The 19,518-nt window shown below is 42.9% G+C and overlaps 1 protein-coding gene across 1 annotated transcript; it reads left to right on the top strand.

Moving 5' to 3' along the window:
* The first annotated feature begins 74 nt into the window (after positions 1 to 74).
* Positions 75 to 18,405, top strand: si:ch211-209a2.2 (L-asparaginase). The gene is made up of 7 exons (XM_024393222.2): positions 75 to 344; positions 637 to 732; positions 1,202 to 1,365; positions 16,688 to 16,771; positions 17,268 to 17,367; positions 17,575 to 17,637; positions 18,089 to 18,405. Exons 1-7 carry the CDS (start codon positions 234 to 236, stop codon positions 18,269 to 18,271), a joined length of 801 nt encoding a protein of 266 aa, XP_024248990.1. The 5' UTR covers positions 75 to 233; the 3' UTR covers positions 18,272 to 18,405.
* The last annotated feature ends 1,113 nt before the right edge of the window (positions 18,406 to 19,518 follow it).

Genomic DNA, 19,518 nt, shown 5'->3' on the forward strand with positions numbered 1-19,518 from the left:
TATGTTCATGAAGTTAAGTTAATGATGTTCATTACAATACGTTCAACAAGTCACATCTGTTTGATATGCAAGTGCTATGTCACGTGACGGGTGGGAACTTTCGAACCCGGGAAACCATTCATTAATTTTTTATGTTAGTGAGTAATTTAATTATTTTGAACCCCAGACAGGCCCTGTAGTGGTTTTGCCTCTCAATAAAAGTTTATATTGCGAAAGCTTAGTAATTCGCCACCATGGGTATTTATCAATCAAAAGGAAAGATCCCTGAAGAAGTTTACAGATTTTGGTCAGCTGTGGCATCATCCATCCGTCTGGGATGGTTGGGGACTGATGATATGGCAAAGGTTGGTGTGTTTAGCCAGCAAACTAAAGTTCTCTAGTAAACCAATATAACGTTATAGAGTAGTAAAGGCTCTATAAAGGCTAACTAGCTAGCGTTTGCGCTGAACTATGTCAGCTTCTAGCCAGCTAGCTAACCGTTGGATGCATCAATCACAGTCGGTCAAAAGTACAACGTTATTGGTGAACTGTCTGTGTTCTTCAGTCAAGTCAATCAATGTCAATATGAAACTATAATCCATGATACTACATTGAATATAGCCTTCTGCAAGGTTAATTTTCTTGTACTAACCGTAGGAGATGAAGGTGTGCCAGCTTGCCATCTTCCCCATGCTGTTGAATGCCTCTGCTTTGCAAGGAGACATTGTTGGTCTTGAGGGACACTTACAGCAGGTAACGTTACCAGAGTATTATTATTGACCAATATATATATATATATATATATAGCGACCTCTTCAAGGGGTTTGGACCTCTTGGCTTAACTGTTAAGGCGTTGGTTTGACGGTCATTGGACCCAGGTCCAAGTCCCCGGTCAAATCAAATCAAATCAAATTTTATTTGTCACATACACATGGTTAGCAGATGTTAATGCGAGTGTAGCGAAATGCTCGGTCGGGGTTATCTCCCGAATTCACTACAATATAAGTAACTACTATTAGAATAGCTAGTAGTACTTACTTAGTTAGCTAGCTACTGTGTTATACAAGTGAATTTGTGGGAAGGTAATCCTGTAACCTAACGTTACTAACGTTAGTTTATGAAAACATTGCTACTGTATCATCATTTAGAGCAATTTAATTCGGTTGACATAAGTAGTGATACTTAGGAAATTCATCCCAAAATGTTGACTGTCATGCTTTAGGGAGCTGATGTGTCTGTGTCAGACGGACATGGGAGGACACCTCTCCACCTGGCTGCTGGTGAGGGGGATGTCGAGACTGTACGATTCCTGCTGAAGAAGGGAGCGGATGTCAACGTTAGGGATTTTGCGAGAGAAACTGCTCTCCGAGATGGCATTCGCTGCAAGTGAGAAAACAAACCTCAATCTTCGATTATCTGTGTCTGGTTGGGCCCAGTGGTATTTGCATTTTAGTCATTTAGCAGATGCTCTTATCCAGAGCAATTTACAGTAGTGAGTAGGGTTGCAAAGGGTTGGAAACTTTCCAGGAAATTTTCCATGGGAAGTTAAGCCCGAGAATTGGGGAATTTTGCTTATATTCATCAAAAAAGTTAGCTTATAACAGTGAACCTTTTTTGTGGGATACACATAAGGCAATTCTAGGGCTTGTGGCATATTTTGGTTAAACTATTCACAATTCAATGGAATTGCAACCCTCTGCATGCACAGTGCACTCTTCCATCACATGTACAGCTGATTCTCCAGATCTCAAATCAAATTTTATTTGTCACATACACATGGTTCGCAGATGTTAATGCGAGTGTAGTGAAATGCTTGTCCTTCTAGTTCCGACAATGCAGTAATATCAAATCAAATCAAATTTATTTCTATAGCCCTTTGTACATCAGCTGATATCTCAAAGTGCTGTACAGAAACCCAGCCTAAAACCCCAAACAGCAAGCAATGCAGGTGTAGAAGCACGGTGGCTAGGAAAAACTCCCTAGAAAGGCCAAAACCTAGGAAGAAATCTAAAGAGGAACCAGGCTATGAGGGGTGGCCAGTCCTCTTCTGGCTGTGCCGGGTGGAGATTATAACAGAACATGGCCAAGATGTTCAAATGTTCATAAATAACCAGCATGGTCAAATAATAATAATCACAGTAGTTGTCGAGGGTGCAGCAAGTCAGCACCTCAGGAGTAAATGTCAGTTGGCTTTTCATAGCCGGTCATTAAGAGTATCTCTACCACTCCTGCTCTCTAGAGAGTTAAAAACAGCAGGTCTGGGACAGGTAGCACGTCCGGTGAACAAGTCAGGATTCCATAGCCGCAGGCAGAACAGTTGAAACTGGAGCAGCAGCACGGCCAGGTGGACTAGGGACAGCAAGGAGTCATCGTGCCAGGTTTTCCTGAGGCATGGTCCTAGGGCTCAGGTCCTCCGAGAGAGAGAAAGAAAGAGAGAATCTGAGAGAGCATACTTAAATCCACACAGGACACCGGATAAGACAGGAGAAGTACTCCAGATATAACAAGCTGACCCAAGCCCCCCGACACAAACTACTGCAGCATAAATGCTGGAGGCTGAGACAGGAGGGATCAGGAGACACTGTGGCCCCATCCGGTGATCCCCCCGGACAGGGCCAAACAGGAAGGATATAACCCCACCCACTTTGCAAAAGCACAGCCCCCACACCACAGCCCCCACAACCACCAACTTACCATCCTGAGACAAGGCCAAAAAGATCTCTGCCATGGCACAGCCCAAGGGGGGGCGCCAACCCAGACAGGAAGATCACGTCAGTGACTCAACCTACTCAAGTGACGCACCCCTCCTAGGGACGGCATGAAAGAGCACTAGTAAGCCAGTGACTCAGTCCCTGTAATAGGGTTAGAGGCAGAGAATCCCAGTGGAAAGAACCGGCCAGGCAGAGACAGCAAGGGCGGTTCGTTGCTCCAGAGCCTTTCCGTTCACCTTCACACTCCTGGGCCAGACTACACTCAATCATATGACCCACTGAAGAGATGAGTCTTCAGTAAAGACTTAAAGGTTGAGACCGAGTCTGCGTCTCTCACATGGGTAGGCAGACCATTCCATAAAAATGGAGCTCTATAGGAGAAAGCCCTGCCTCCAGCTGTTTGCTAAGATATTCTAGGGACAATTAGGAGGCCTGCGTCTTGTGACCGTAGTTTATGTAGGTATGTACGGCAGGACCAAATCAGAAAGATCGATAAGAGCAAGCCCAAGTAATGCTTTGTATGTTAGCAGTAAAACCTTGAAATCAGCCCTTGCCTTAACAGGAAGCCAGTGTAGGGAGGCTAGCACTGGAGTAATATGATGAAACTTTTTGGTTCTAGTCAGGATTCTAGCAGCCGTATTTAGCACTAACTGAAGTTTATTTAGTGCTTTATCCGGGTAGCCAGAAAGTAGAGCATTGCAGTAGTCTAACATAGAAGTAACAAAAGCATGGATTAATTTTTCTGCGTAATTTTTGGACAGAAAGTTTCTGATTTTTGCAATGTTACGTAGATGGAAAAAAGCTGTCCTCGAAACAGTCTTGATATGTTCGTCAAAAGAGAGATCAGGATCCAGAGTAACGCCGAGGTCCTTCACAGTTTTATTTGAGACGACTGTACAACCATCAAGATTAATTGTCAGATACAACAGAAGATCTCTTTGTTTCTTGGGACCTAGAACAAGCATCTCTGTTTTGTCCGAGTTTAAAAGTAGAAAGTTTGCAGTCATCCACTTCGTTATGTCTGAAACACAGGCTTCCAGCGAGGGCAATTTTGGGGCTTCACCATGTTTCATTGAAATATACAGCTGTGTGTCATCTGCATAGCAGGGAAAGTTAACATTATGTTTTCGAATGACATCCCCAAGAGGTAAAATATATAGTGAAAACAATAGTGGTCCTAAAACTGAACCTTGAGGAACACCGAAATTTACAGTTGATTTGTCAACCATTCACAGAGACAAACCATTCACAGAGACAAACTGATATCTTTCCGACAGATAAGATCTAAACCTGGCCAGAACTTGTCCGTGTAGACCAATTTGGGTTTCCAATCTCTCCAAAAGAATGTGGTGATCGATGGTATCAAAAGCAGCACTAAGGTCTAGGAGCACGAGGACAGATGCAGAGCCTCGGTCTGATGTCATTAAAAGGTCATTTACCACCTTCACAAGTGCAGGCTCAGTGCTATGATGGGGTCTAAAACCAGACTGAAGCATTTAGTATACATTGTTTGTCTTCAGGAAGGCAGTGAGTTGCTGCGCAACAGCTTTTTCAAATTTTTTTGAGAGGAGTGGAAGATTCGATATAGGCCGATAGTTTTTTATATTTTCTGGGTCAAGGTTTGGCTTTTTCAAGAGAGGCTTTATTACTGCCACTTTTAGTGAGTTTGGTAGACATCCGGTGGATAGAGAGCCGTTTATTATGTTCAACATAGGAGGGCCAAGCACATGAAGCAGCTCTTTCAGTAGTTTATTTGGAATAGGGTCCAGTATGCAGCTTGAAGGATTAGAGGCCATGATTATTTTCATCATTGTGTCAAGAGGTATAGTACTAAAACACTTGAGTGTCTCCCTTGATCCTAGGTCCTGGCAGTGTTGTGCAGACTCAGGACAACTGAGCTTTGACGGAATACGCAGATTTAAAGAGGAGTCCGTAATTTCCTTTCTCATAATCATGAACTTTTCCTCAAAGAAGTTCATTAATTTATTACTGCTGAAGTGAAAGCCATCCTCACTTGGGGAATGCTACTTTTTAGTTAGCTTTGCGACAGTATCAAAAATACATTTAGGATTGTTCTTATTTTCCTCAATTAAGTTGGAAAAATAGGATGATCGAGCAGCAGTGAGCGCTCTTTGATACGGCACGGTACTGTCTTTCGAAGCTAGTCGGAAGACTTCCAGTTTGGTGTGGCGCCATTTCCGTTCCAATTTTCTGGAAGCTTGCTTCAGAGCTCGGGTATTTTATGTATACCAGGGAGCTAGTTTCTTATGACAAATGTTTTTAGGTTTTAGGAGTGCAACTGCATCTAGGGTATTGTGCAAGGTTAAATTGAGTTGAGTAATAACCAACGATTAATCTAACCTAACAATTCCACAACTATTACCATATACACACAAGTGTAAAGGGATAAAGAATATGTACTTAAAGATATATGAATGAGTGATGGTACAGAAGGGCATAGGCAAGATGCAATCGAGTACAGTATATTTATTTTACCTTTATTTTACTAGGCAAGTCAGTTAAGAACAAATTTGTATTTTCAATAACTAGGAACAGTGGGTTAACTGCCTGTTCAGGGGCAGAATGACAGATTTTGTACCTTGTAAGCTCTGGGATTTGAACTTGCAACCTTTTGGTTACTAGTCCAATGCTCTAACCACTAGGCTACCCTGCCACCCCAAGGGGTAGCCTGAGATGAGTAATATAGGGTATGTAAACATAAAAGTGTCATAGTTTAAAGTGGCTAGTGATACATGTATTACATAAAGATGTCAAGATGCAGTAGATGATATAGAGTACAGTATATACATATACATATGAGATGAGTAATGTAGGGTATGTAAACATTATATTAAGTGGCATTGTTTAAAGTGGCTAGTGATACATTTTTTACATCAATTTTACATAAATTTCCATTATTAAAGTGAGCTGGAGTTGAGTCAGTATGTTGGCAGCAGCCACTCAATGTTAGTGGTGGTTGTTTAACAGTCTGATGGCCTTGAGATAGAAGCTGTTTTTCAGTCTCTCGGTCCCTGCTTTGATGCACCTGTACTGACCTCGCCTTCTGGATGATAGCGGGGTGAACAGGCAGTGGCTCGGGTGGTTGTTGTCCTTGATGATCATTATGGGGCCTCCCGGGTGGCGCCCAGGCTCTGTTGTAACCAGCCGCGACCGGGAGATCCGTGGGGCGACACACAATTGGCCTAGCGTCGTCCGGGTTCGTGAGGGTTTGGCCGGTAGGGAAATCCTTGTCTCATCGCGCACCAGCGACTCCTGTGGCGGGCCGGGCACAGTGCGCGCTAACCAAGGTTGCCAGGTGCATGGTGTTTCCTCTGACACATTGGTGCGGCTGGCTTCCGGGTTGGATGGCGCTGTGTTAAGAAATCGGAGGCGCTGACTTTCAACCTTCTTCTCCCGAGCCCGTACGGGACAATGAGCTGTCTTTGTGGTAAAATTCACACAAAAAAATATTTTTAAAAAAGCTAATCTTTATGGCCTTCCTGTGACATCGGGTGGTGTAGGTGTCCTGGAGGGCAGGTAGTTTGCCCCCGGTGATGCATTGTGCAGACCTCACTACCCTTTGGAGAGCCTTACGGTTATGGGAGGAGCAGTTGCCGTACCAGAGGCGGTGATACAGCCCGACAGTATGCTCTCGATTGTGCAATGACAAGCCGAATTTCTTCAGCCTCCTGTGAAGGCGCCGCTGCGCCTTCTTCAGCGCTGTCTTTGTGGGTGGACCAATTCAGTTTGTCCGTGATGTGTACGCCGAGGAACTTAAAACTTACTACCCTCTCCACTACTGTCCCGTCGATGTGGATAGGGGGGTGCTCCCTCTGCTGTTTCCTGAAGTCCACAATCATCTCCTCAGTTTTGTTGACGTTGAGTGTGAGGTTATTTTCCTGACACCACACTCTGAGGGCCCTCACCTCCTCCCTGTAGGCCGTCTCGTCGTTGTTGGTAATCAAGCCTACCACTGTAGTATCGTCTGCAAACTTGATGATTGAGTTGAAGGCGTGCATGGCCACGCAGTTGTGGGTGAACAGGGAGTACAGGAGAGGGCTCAGAACGCAGCCTTGTGGGGCCCCAGTGTTGAGGATCAGCGGGGTGGAGATGTTGTTACCTACCCTCACCACCTTGGGGGCGGCCCGTCAGGAAGTCCAGGACCGAGTTGTACAGGGCGGGGATGAGACCCTGGGTCTCGAGCTTGATGACGAGTTTGGAGGGTACTGTGGTGTTACATGCTGAGCTGTAGTCGATGAACAGCATTCTCAAATAGGTATTCCTCTTGTCCAGATGGGTTAGGGCAGTGTGCAGTGTGGTTGCGATTGCGTCGTCTGTGGACCTATTGGGGTGGTAAGCAAATTGGAGTGGGTCTAGGGTGTCAGGTAGGGTGGAGGTGATATGGTCCTTGAGTAGTCTCTCAAAGCACTTCATGATGACGGAAGTGATTGCTACGGGGCGGTAGTCGTTTAGCTCAGTTACCTTAGCTTTCTTGGGAACAGGAACAATGGTGGCCCTCTTGAAGCATGTGGGAACAGCAGACTGGGATAAGGAATGATTGAATATGTTCGTAAACACACCAGCCTGCTGGTCTGCGCATGCTCTGAGGAAGCGGCCGGGGATGCCGTCTGGGCCTGCAGCCTTGCGAGGGTTAACACGTTTAAATGTTTTACTCACCTCGGCTGCAGTGAAGGAGAGTCCGCAGGTTTTGGTAGCGGGCCGTGGCAGTGGCACTGTATTGTCCTCAAAGCGAGCAAAGAAGTTATTTAGTCTGTCTGGGAGCAAGACATCCTGGTCCGCGACGGGGCTGGTTTTCTTTTTGCAATCTGTGATTGACTGTAGACCCTGCCACATACCTCTTGTGTCTAAGCCGTTGAATTGCAACTCTAGTTTGTCTCTATACTGACGCTTAGCTTGTTTGATTGCCTTGCGGAAGGAATAGCTACACTGTTTGTATTCGGTCATGTTTCCGGGTTACCTTGCCCTGGTTAAAAGCAGTAGTTCGCGCTTTCAGTTCCGCGTGAATGCTGCCATCAATCCACGGTTTCTGGTTTGGGAATGTTTTAATCGTTGCTGTGGGTACGACATCGCCGATGCACTTTCTAATGAACTCGATCACCAAATCAGCGTATTCGTCAATGTTGTTGTTGGACGCAATGCGGAACATATCCCAATCCACGTGATCGAAGCTTTCTTGAAGCGTGGAATCAGATTGGTCGGACCAGCGTTGAACAGACCTGAGCGCGGGAGCTTCTTGTTTTAGTTTCTGTCTGTAGGCTGGAAGCAACAAAATAGAGTCGTGGTCAGCTTTTCCGAAAGGAGGGCGGGGGAGGTCCTTATATGCGTAGCGGAAGTTAGAATAACAATGACCCAAGGTTTTACCAGCCCTGATTGCGCAATCGATATATTGATAGAATTTAGGGAGTCTTGTTTTCAGATTAGCCTTGTTAAAATCCCCAGCTACAATGAATGCAGCCTCAGGATATGTGGTTTCCAGTTTACATAGAGACAAATAAAGTTCGTTCAGGGCCATCGATGTGTCTGCTTGGGGGGGAATATATACGGCTGATGTTCAAGAAGTGGACATTGAGGAGGTCCAGGGAAAAGACATGGAGGCCTGAGAGGAAGACAACCAAAGCTTTAGTTTCTAGACAATCATTTTACACATATGTTGAAAACGTTTTTGGGAGATGTGATGGATCATTGGGAATCCTTCAATTTTCCCTTTCTTTTGTTGTTCAGTGAAATCATCCCATGTGAAGAGTCAACTCATTTAATTAAAGTTCAATTCGGAACTAAATTATTATTTTTATTTCTCTTGGAAGGTTTTCATAATTTGCAATTATGTCTACTTATGATAAGGTAAAAGGTTTATACAGTGGCGCAAAAAAGTATTTAGTCAGCCACCAATTGTGCAAGTTCTCCCACTTAAAAAGATGAGAGAGGCCTGTAATTTTCATCATAGATACATTTCAACTATGACAGAGAAAATTAGAAAAAAAATCCAGAAAATCACATTGTAGGATTTTTTATGAATTTATTTGCAAATTATGGTGGAAAATAAGTATTTGGTCAATAACAAAAGTTTATCTCAATACTTTGTTATATACCCTTTGTTGGCAATGACAGAGGTCAAATGTTTTCTGTAAGTCTTCACAAGGTTTTCACACACTGTTGCTGTTATTTTGGCCCATTCCTCCGTGCAGATCTCCTCTAGAGCAGTGATGTTTTGGGGCTGTTGCTGGGCAACACGGACTTTCAACTCCCTCCAAAGATTTTCTATGGGGTTGAGATCTGGAGACTGGCTAGGCCACTCCAGGACCTTGAAATGCTTCTTACGAAGCCACTCCTTCGTTGCCCGGGCGATGTGTTTGGGATCATTGTCATGCTGAAAGACCCAGCCACGTTTCATCTTCAATGCCCTTGCTGATGGAAGGAGGTTTTCACGCAAAATCTCACGATACTTGGCCCCATTCATTCTTTCCTTTACACGGATCAGTCGTCCTGGTCCCTTTGCAGAAAAACAGCCCCAATGCATGACGTTTCCACCCCCATGCTTCACAGTAGGTATGGTGTTCTTTGGATGCAACTCAGCATTCTTTGTCCTCCAAACACGACGAGTTGAGCTTTTACCAAAAAGTTATATTTTGGTTTCATCTGACCATGTGATATTCTCCCAATCTTCTTCTGGATCATCCAAATGCTCTCTAGCAAACTTCAGATCGGCCTGGACATGTACTGGCTTAAGCAGGGGGACACGTCTGGCACTGCAGGATTTGAGTCCCTGGTGGCGTAGTGTGTTACTGATGGTAGGCTTTGTTACTTTGGTCCCAGCTCTCTGCAGGTCATTCACTAGGTCCCCCCGTGTGGTTCTGGGATTTTTGCTCACCGTTCTTGTGATCATTTTGACCCCACGGGGTGAGATCTTGCGTGGAGCCCCAGATCGAGGGAGATTATCAGTGGTCTTGTATGTCTTCAATTTCCTAATAATTGCTCCCACAGTTGATTTCTTCAAACCAAGCTGCTTACCTAATGCAGATTCAGTCTTCCCAGCCTGGTGCAGGTCTACAATTTTGTTTCTGGTGTCCTTTGACTGCTCTTTGGTCTTGGCCATAGTGGAGTTTGTAGTGTGACTGTTTGGGGTTTTAGGCTGGGTTTCTGTACAGCACTTTGAGATATCAGCTGATGTACGAAGGGCTATATAAATACATTTGATTTGATTTGAAATTTGATTTGATTTGGGGTTGTGGACAGATGTCTTTTTTTTACTGATAACAAGTTCAAACAGGTGCCATTAATACAGGTAACGAGTGGAGGACAGAGGAGCCTCTTAAAGAAGAAGTTACAGGTCTGTGAGAGCCAGACATCTTGCTTGTTTGTAGGTGACCAAATGCTTATTTTCCACCATCATTTGCAAATGAATTCATAAAAAATCCTACAATGTGATTTTCTGGACTTTTTACCCCTCATTTTGTCTGTCATAGTTGAAGTGTACATATGATGAAAATTACAGGCCTCTTTCATCTTTTTAAGTGGGAGAACTTACACAATTGGTGGCTGACTAAATCTTTTTTGCCCCACTGTATTTCTGTCCTCATATTATATGGTAAATGTATCCAATGTAAAAAAAACCATCAACATTTACACTACCGTTCAAAAGTTTGGGGTCACTTAGAAATGTCCTTGTTTTTGAAAGAAAAGTGCATTTTTTGTCCATTAAAATAACATCAAATTGATCAGAAATACAGTGTAGACATTGTTAATGTTGTAAATGACTATTGTCGCTGGAAACAGCTGATTATTAATGAGATATCTACACATGCGTGCAGAGGCCCATTATCAGCAACTATCACTCCTGTGTTCCAATGGCACGTTGTGTTAGCTAATCCAAGTTGATCATTGTAAAAGGCTAATTGATCATTGCCCATCTTAATCTTTTCTTTTTATAGGCCAGTCTGAGATATGGCTTTTTCTTTGCAAATCTGCTAAGAAGGCCAGCATCTCGGAGTCGCCTCTTCACTGTTGACGTTGAGACTGGTGTTTTGCAGGTAGTATTTAATGAAGCTGCCAGTTGAGGACTTGTGAGGCGTCTGTTTCTCAAACTAGACACTCTGATGTATTTGTCCCCTTGCTCAGTTGTGCACCAGGGCCTCCCACTCCTCTTTCTATTCTGGTTAGCTGTTCTGTGAAGGGAGTAGTACACAGTGTTGTACGAGATCTTCCGTTTCTTGGCAATTTCTCACATTGAATAGCCTTCATCTCTCAGAACAAGAATAGGCTGATGACTTTCAGAATAAAGGTCTTTGTTTCTGGCCATTTTGAGCCTGTAATCAAACCCACAAATGCTGATGCTCCAGATACTCAACTAGTCTAAAGAAGGCCAGTTTTATTGCTTCTTTAATCAGAACAACAGCTTTCAGCTGTGCCCCACGGCTATTTATATTGGCACAAGCACTTTTCATGACACAAACTGTCCACACCCCTCTTTTTGTCAGAGAGAAAATGTAACAGGTTAAAGGCTTATTTCTTGCAATTCTATGCATTTTGCCATGTCTATTCATGTGATATTTAAGTGACTCGAACATTACAACTAAATCTAAAAAATATTAGCTGACATGGGCTAGTTGATCTGGAACTTTCTGACAAGGTAAAACTGACCATCCTACCGATCTTCGACTTCGGCGATGTCATTTACAAAATAGCCTCCAACACTCTACTCAACTAATTGGATGCAGTCTATCACAGTGCCATCCGTTTTGTCACCAAAGCCCCATATACTACCCACCACTGCGACCTGTACACTTTCGTTGGCAGGCCCTCGCTTCATACTCGTTTCCAAACACACTGGGTCATCTACAAGTCTCTGCTAGGTAAAGCCCCGCCTTATCTCAGCTCACTGGTCACCATAGCAGCACCCACCCGTAGCACGCTCTCCAGCAGGTATACTGGTCACCCCCAAAGCCAATTTTTCCTTTGGCCACCTTTCCTTCCAGTTCTCTGCTGCCAATGACTGCAATTAATTGCAAAAATCACTGAAGCTGGAGACTCATATCTCCCTCACTAGCTTTAAGCACCAGCTGTCAGAGCAGCTCACATATCACTGCACCTGTACATAGCCCATCTGTAAATATCCCATCCAACTACCTCATCCCCATACTGTATTTATTTATTTATCATGCTCCTTTGCACCCCAGTATCTCTACTTGCACATTCATCTTCTGCACATCTACCATTCCAGTGTTTAATTGCTATATTGTAATTACTTCGCCACCATGGTCTATTAATTGCCTTACCTCCCTTATCCTACCTCATTTGCACATACTATATATAGACATTTCTACTGTATTATTGACTATGTTTGTTTATTCCATGTGTAACTCTGTGTTGTTATATGTGTCAAACTGCTTTGCTTTGTCTTGGCCAGGTCACAGTTGCAAATGAGAACTTGTTCTCAACTAGCATACCTGGTTAAATAAAGGTGAAATAAAAAATATAAATAAATATATTCTGCTATTACAACTTCCAAAACTAAGTTGAAAGCCAGACTGAGCTGCGCTTTTTTTAAAATCAATACAGTGGGGAAAAAAGTATTTGATCCCCTGCTGATTTTGTACGTTTGCCCACTGACAAAAAATTGATCAGTCTATAATTTTAATGGTAGGTTTATTTGAACAATGAGAGACAAAAATCCAGAAAAACGCATGTCAAAAATGTTATTGCTTGATTTGCATTTTAATGAGGGAAATAAGTATTTGACCCCTCTGCAAAACATGACTTAGTACTTGGTGGCAAAACCCTTGTTGGCAATCACAGAGGTCCGATGTTTCTTGCGGTTGGCCACCAGGTTTGCACACATCTCAGGAGGGATTTTGTCCCACTCCTCTATGCAGATCTTCTCGAAGTCATTAAGGTTTCAAGGCTGACGTTTGGCAACTCGAACCCTCAGCTCCCTCCACAGATTTTCTATGGGATTAAGGTCTGGAGACTGGCTAGGCCACTCCAGGACCTTAATGTGCTTCTTCTTGGGCCACTCCTTTGTTGCCTTGGCCGTATGTTTTGGGCTGTTTTGCAAGGAGGAATGGGAAAAAATGTCAGTCTCTCGATGTGCAAAACTGATAGAGACCTACCCCAAGCGACTTACAGCTGTAATCGCAGCAAAAGGTGGCGCTACAAAGTATTAACTTAAGGGGGCTGAATAATTTTGCACGCCCAATTTTTCCGTTTTTGATTTGTTAAAAAAGTTTGAAATATCCAATAAATGTCGTTCCACTTCATGATTGTGTCCCACTTGTTGTTGATTCTTCACAAAAAAATACAGTTTTATATCTTTATGTTTGAAGCCTGAAATGTGGCAAAAGGTCGCAAAGTTCAAGGGGGCCGAATACTTTCGCAAGGCACTGTATATGTGCTTTCTTGAGCAGGGGGACCTTGCGGGCGCTGCAGGATTTCAGTCCTTCACGGCGTAGTGTGCTACCAATTGTTTTCTTGGTGACTATGGTCCCAGCTGCCTTGAGATCATTGACAAGATCCTCCCGTGTAGTTCTGGGCTGATTCCTCACCGTTCTCATGATCATTGCAACTCCACGAGGTAAGATCTTGCATGGAGCCCCAGGCTGAGGGAGATTGACAGTTCTTTTGTGTTTCTTCCATTTGCGAATAATTGCACCAACTGTTGTCACCTTCTCACCAAGCTGCTTGGCGATGGTCTTGTAGCACATTCCAGCCTTGTGTAGGTCTACAATCTTGTCCCTGACATCCTTGGAGAGCTCTTTGGTTTTGGCCATGGTGGAGAGTTTGGAATCTGATTGATTGATTGCTTCTGTGGACATGTGTCTTTTATACAGGTAACAAACTGAGATTAGGAGCACTCCCTTTAAGAGTGCCTCTAATCTCAGCTCGTTACCTGTATAAAAGAAACCTGGGAGCCAGAAATCTTTCTGATTGAGAGGGGGGTCAAATACTTATTTCCCTCATTAAAAGTCTAATCAATTTATAACATTTTTTACATGCGTTTTCTGGATTTTTTTGTTGTTATTCTGTCTCACACTGTTCAAATAAACCTACCATTAAAATTATAGACTTCTCATTTCTTTGTCAGTGGGCAAACGTACAAAATCAGCAGGGGATCAAATACTTTCCCCCCTCACTGTATACAGTACGAGTCAAACGTTTGGACACACCTACTCATTCCAGGGGTTTTCTTTGTCATGTTGTTCGTAATAATGATGATCAGACCAAGCTTGCATAGAGTTCCACATGTTTAATAAAGGAAGTGAAACTTAAGCTAATACAAAACAAATGAAAGAATAAACTAACCGTGATGACAATGTAGTGCGAACAAGCAACTAAACATAAACAATATCCCATAACCCACAGGTGGAAAAAATGCAACTAAAGTATGATCCCCAATTAGAGACGACGATTACCAGCTCCTCTAATTGGGAATCATACACAAACACCAACATAGAAAAATAAACCTAGTCACGCCCTGACCTACTCTACCATAGAAAATACAGGCTTTCTATTGTCAGGACGTGACACTTTATTTTACTATTTTCTACATTGTAGAATAATAGTGAAGACATCAAAATTATGAAATAACATCATGTGGTAACCAAAAAAGTGTTTTTTGAGATTCTTCAAAGTAGCCACCCTTTGCCTTGATGACAGCTTTGCACACTCTTGGCATTCTCTCAACCAGCTTCATGAGGTAGTCACCTGGAATGCATTTCAATTAACAGGTGTGCCATGTTAAAAGTGAGTTTGTGGCTCAAACGCATGAAGAAGGAAAGAAATTCCAATCAGTTCAGTTGTGACAGGGTAGGAGGTGATATATAGAAGCCCTGGTTGGTGAAAACCAAGTCCATATTATGGCAAGAACAGCCCAAATAAGCAAAGAGAAACAACAGTACATCATTACTTTAAGACATGAAGGTCAGTCAATCTGGGAAAATGTCAAGTGCAGTCATAGTCTTCAAGTGTAGTCACAAAAAAACATTAAGCTCTATGATGAAACTGGCTCTCATGAGGACCGCTACAGGAAAGGAAGACCCAGAGTTACCTCTGCTGCAGAGGATAAGTTCATTAGAGTTACCAGCCTCAGATATTGCGGCGCAAATAAATGTATCTCAGAGTTCAAGTAACAGACACACTTCAACATCAACTGTTCAGAGGAGACTGCGTGAATCAGGCCGTTATGGTCGAATTGCTGCAAAGAAACCACTTCTGAAGGACACCAATAAGAAGAAGTGACTTGATTGGAACAAGAAACACGAGCAATGGACATTAGACCGGTAGAAATCTGTGCTTTCCTCTGATGAGTCCAAATTTGCAACTTTTGGTTCCAACCGCCGTGTCTTTGTGAGACACAGAGTAGGTGAACGGATGATCTCCGCATGTGTGGTCCCACCCTGAAGCATGGAGGAGGTGGTGTGTGGGTGCTTTGCTGGTGACACTGATTTATTTAGAATTCAAGGCACACTTAACCAGCATGGCTACTACCGCATTCTGCAGTGATTCGTCATCACCTCTGGTTTGCTTTTAGTGGGACTATCATTTGTTTTTCAACAGGACAATGACCCAACACACCTCCAGGCTGTGTAATGGCTATTTGACCAAGAAGGAGAGTGATGGAGTGCTGCATCAGATGACCTGGCCACCACAATCACCCGACCTCAACCCAATTGAGATGGTTTGTGATGAGTTGGACCACAGAGTTAAGGAAAAGCAGCCAACAAGTGCTCAGCATATGTGGGAACTCCTTCAAGACTATTGGAAAGGCATTCCTACAGGAATAGAAAATAGTAAAAATAAAGAAAAACCCTTGAATGAGTAGGTGTTTCCAAAATTTTGACTGGTACTGTACAGTATATTTAAAAATAATTGTGGTGGGGAGATCCCCGTTCCCCTGCTGCCGATCCCTCGGGGTGCGCCCCACAGTTTGGAAACCACTGATGTAGGCAATACCCGCACGGTATCTGCAAGCCGTTGGTTAGAGTACACGTGCCAATACCAGAGTGGACACATTCGCTATATAACATTATATGACAAAATCATCATTGGAGTTCAAAATTCGATGGAAACCCATTTAACTTGTGTTTTTTTTGGGGGGGGTGGGGGGTTAACCGCAAAAGTAATTTGAATGAAAGTTAACAACTTTGGTGAGAAAATGTGCATTGTAATGGGTGCGTGTCGGTGGCAGGGAAGTCAGGGGCAGGAAAATGAACTTGGTATAAACAGAGTCGTTTAATAAGTGCTCATAAAACTAAAAAAATAATATAAGTGGGTACAAAACCCCTCGCACACCGACACATGACTTGCACATAACATACAATAAAACAATCTCCGACAAGGACATGAGGAGAAACAGAGGGTTAAATACACAACATGTAATTGATGGGATTGGAACCAGGTGTGAAGGAAGACAAGACAAAACCAATGGAAAATGATAAATGGATCAGTGATGGCTAGAAGGTCGGTGACGTCGACCGCCCAAACAAGGAGAGGGACCGACTTCGGCGGAAGTCGTGACATGCATATTGTTTTTGTGTGGATTTTAGAATATATGCATGAAAATTCTTCACCAATTGGATGTAAACATAGGATGTAAACACTGAACATTGGATGTAAACACAGCACAATAAAAGTGCTGAAAACAAATTGGCTTCCTAGTGAACAAGCTATGAAGGAAAAATACTGGAGTTTTGGTGCAGGTACAGCCAACTAGCGCAAAAATAATATTGCAATATTGTCTTACGATATATAACTGTATACATGTCCCCCCCATCACTAATGGCATGGCAATTATACAATAACTGCAAATGTATATATTTACACATTATTTGAAAGATTTCCAGAAAAGAGTTTTCCTCATGTTTTTATTATGCATCAGTATATAAAGCTCCAAATGGGGAGACCTTATCTGAGATGAATGGCTAGACTAAAGGTCTTTTACCAGGAGTCCCTCAACAACATGACTCTTCATTGTGTCCGTACAGGAGCATAGAGGTTGTGTCCCAACTGATGAGTGAGGGGGCTCACCTGGAGACATCCTCTCTGGAACTGGGGGTTGAGATGTGTTGGTGGGTGAGCTAAATGAAGTAGCCAGCTACTGAATGTATTGAATCTTATGGTTAACTTAAACAGCATATAACCTAGCTGTGGTCACCAACACTGGTCCTAGAGAGCAATGGCATTTGCAGGTTTTTGTTCCCCCCAGATTCTGCTAATCAACTGTTCATCAATACTTTCATTCGTTGAATTATGTACCGCATGTTAGTACTAGGCTGGGACAAAAGTCTTGCAAAACTAGTCCTGCAGTGACCAGGGTTGGTGACCACTGGCATATATTGAATGTCACATCTCAGAACTATTTGTGCACTTATAATTGTATGAAAATGATCACTGCTTAATTTCCCTATGTGTAGAAGGGCTGCGCATTTAATGTATTGAATTCATCACATTTTTATGAAAATGTTTGATTTCCTTACTGTCATACATAGAACTGACCTTTGAATCCATAATAATTGGGAATGACACCATATTTGAGATGTAATTAAAGGCCTCTCTTGTCTGCAGCCTTGCGTTCTTGGGAGACTTCAAGCAGATGGAGGTGTGGAAGCAGGCAGGGGTTAGCTTCAACTTTGCTGATGCCGATGGCAGAACTCCTCTGCATGTGGTGGGTTTCTACTTTCCCGTAAATCTTCCCTGTAACATGATTTTGTGCTTAGCAGTACTATGATTTAGATATTGTCAGAATAACATTGTGGTCTGGCATGACCTATTTCTTTGATGATATTGAAGTACACCAATATACAGAATGAAACATGTTGATAGATAGAACTGCAATATATACAAAAATGCATGTAACTTTGGTTTATTCTAGGCTGTCTGCACTAACCAGCCAGACATGGTCAGGTTCTGCATCAGGAACGGCTCCAGTCTTGAGGTATTGAATTCTCCACAACCAACCAGGTTTAATATAGTACAGTGCATTGGAAAGTATTCAGACTCCTTAACTTTTTACACATTTTGTTACATTACAGCCTTATTCTTAAATGGATTAACCCTGTTTTTGCTTTGTCATTGTGGTATTGTGTGTAGATTGATTAGGCAAATGTTTTATTTAATCCACTTTAGAATAAGGCTGTCATGTGGAAAAAGCGAATGGGGTCTGAATACTTTCCGAATGCACTGTATTTGGTCCAAGAAATTACATTTATTCAAAAAAATGGGCAATTCACAGGTGATAATCTGTTATACCATTTCTAATTTCTTACTTCTATAACTTATCCAAATGGACCAGTAGCCTTAATCTATCCTATACGTTGTGATAATCACACCCGTGGCTACCCCTAAAAGGACAGTCTGAGTGATTTGTGTCCGTATTGTCACTGCAGCAGCGCGACCTCTTCAACAACCAGCCGGTGGATGATGCTCGGCGTCTGGGTCTGCAAACCCTGGTGGAGATGCTGAGCAATGAGGCCCAGAAGGAAGCCTCCGACCTTGTGGCCGAGAAAACCAAGATCAATGTGGAGGAGCAGATGGCCAGAGACCTGGTAGAACTCTCCCTGGTCCCATAACATGGACACAATTAGCCCCATTATCCTTATCTAGTACCTAATTATCGAGTTTTGTTCACTCTTTTTCATTTTACAACTCATTTGTCTCCTACTGAAATGCTTAATGTCAAAATTGATAAATATTGAGAATTATATTTTGCTGTTTGCTCTTTTATTTTCTTAGCTCATTTGCCCATGTTAATTGTATTTTTATGGTTGATAATAGTTTTGAATGTTATGACTCTCATCAGTATTTTAATTAACATGTCCGTTGACTTTAGTTTACAGTAAAAAGCAGCATAACTCTTAGCGGAAATATTTTTTGTGCGTTCACGTTCTAGACGGAACTATGAATCTTATAAATGTTAGCAAGTCAGAAATGTCAGTTTTGCTAGTTCCAACTAGCATGTCAAAGCTGGATGGTCTTTGGTTGGTGGACCATTCTTTTATTACAACCCTATCCTATCCAACAAGGTCACAGTCACAGTCAATGTGCTGGATGTCAACGAGTTCCCTCCGGAGCTCACCATTCCCTTTGACACGTTTGTCTGTGAAAATGCAAAAGTATGCCAGGTAATTCAGACCAACAATGCTACGAACAAGGATCTTCCTGCTGTTGGACAGAAGTTCTTCTTCAAGTCCCCCAGTGAAATCAGAAAAATGAATTTCACAGTGCGACACTTTGGAAACAACACAGCGGGGATAGTGACCAAGCGTGTGGTGTTTCAGAGGTGAGTCCAAGAGTACTATGTGGTGGTGGTGGAGGACAGTGGCTACCCAGCCCAGAGCAGCACTGGCACCCTCACTGTCGGCATGTGTATCTGTGAGACCGACGGGTCCCTCCTGTCCTGCACGGCAGAAGCAGTCTTCCTACCAGTGGGTCTCAGCACCAGGGCAGTGATGGCCATTTTACTGTGCATGGTCATACTCCTGGTGATCGTGGTGCTCTATGTAGGCCTGAGACGGCAGAAGAAGAGGGAATCAAATCAAATTGTATTTGTCACATACACATGGTTAGCAGATGTTAATGCGAGTATAGCGAAATGCTTGTGCTTCTAGTTCCGACAATGCAGTAATAACCAACGAGTAATCTAGCTAACAATTCCAAAACTTCTACCTTATACACATAAGTGTAAAGGGATAAAGAATATGTACATAAAGATATATGAATGAGTGATGGTACAGAGCAGCATAGGCAAGATGCAGTAGATGGTATCGAGTACAGTATATACATATGAGATGAGTATGTAAACAAAGTGGCATAGTTT

This window comes from Oncorhynchus tshawytscha, linkage group LG30, assembly GCF_018296145.1.
Source record: "Oncorhynchus tshawytscha isolate Ot180627B linkage group LG30, Otsh_v2.0, whole genome shotgun sequence".
NCBI lineage: Eukaryota > Metazoa > Chordata > Actinopteri > Salmoniformes > Salmonidae > Oncorhynchus > Oncorhynchus tshawytscha.

Coding starts and splice junctions, on each gene's coding strand:
- si:ch211-209a2.2 (XM_024393222.2), top strand. CDS start 234: ATGGGTATTTATCAATCAAAAGGAAAGATCCCTGAAGAAGTTTACAGA. Junction 17,368..17,574: donor GCAGAACTCCTCTGCATGTG/GTGGGTTTCTAC, acceptor GGTTTATTCTAG/GCTGTCTGCACTAACCAGCC. Junction 17,638..18,088: donor GGAACGGCTCCAGTCTTGAG/GTATTGAATTCT, acceptor TTGTCACTGCAG/CAGCGCGACCTCTTCAACAA.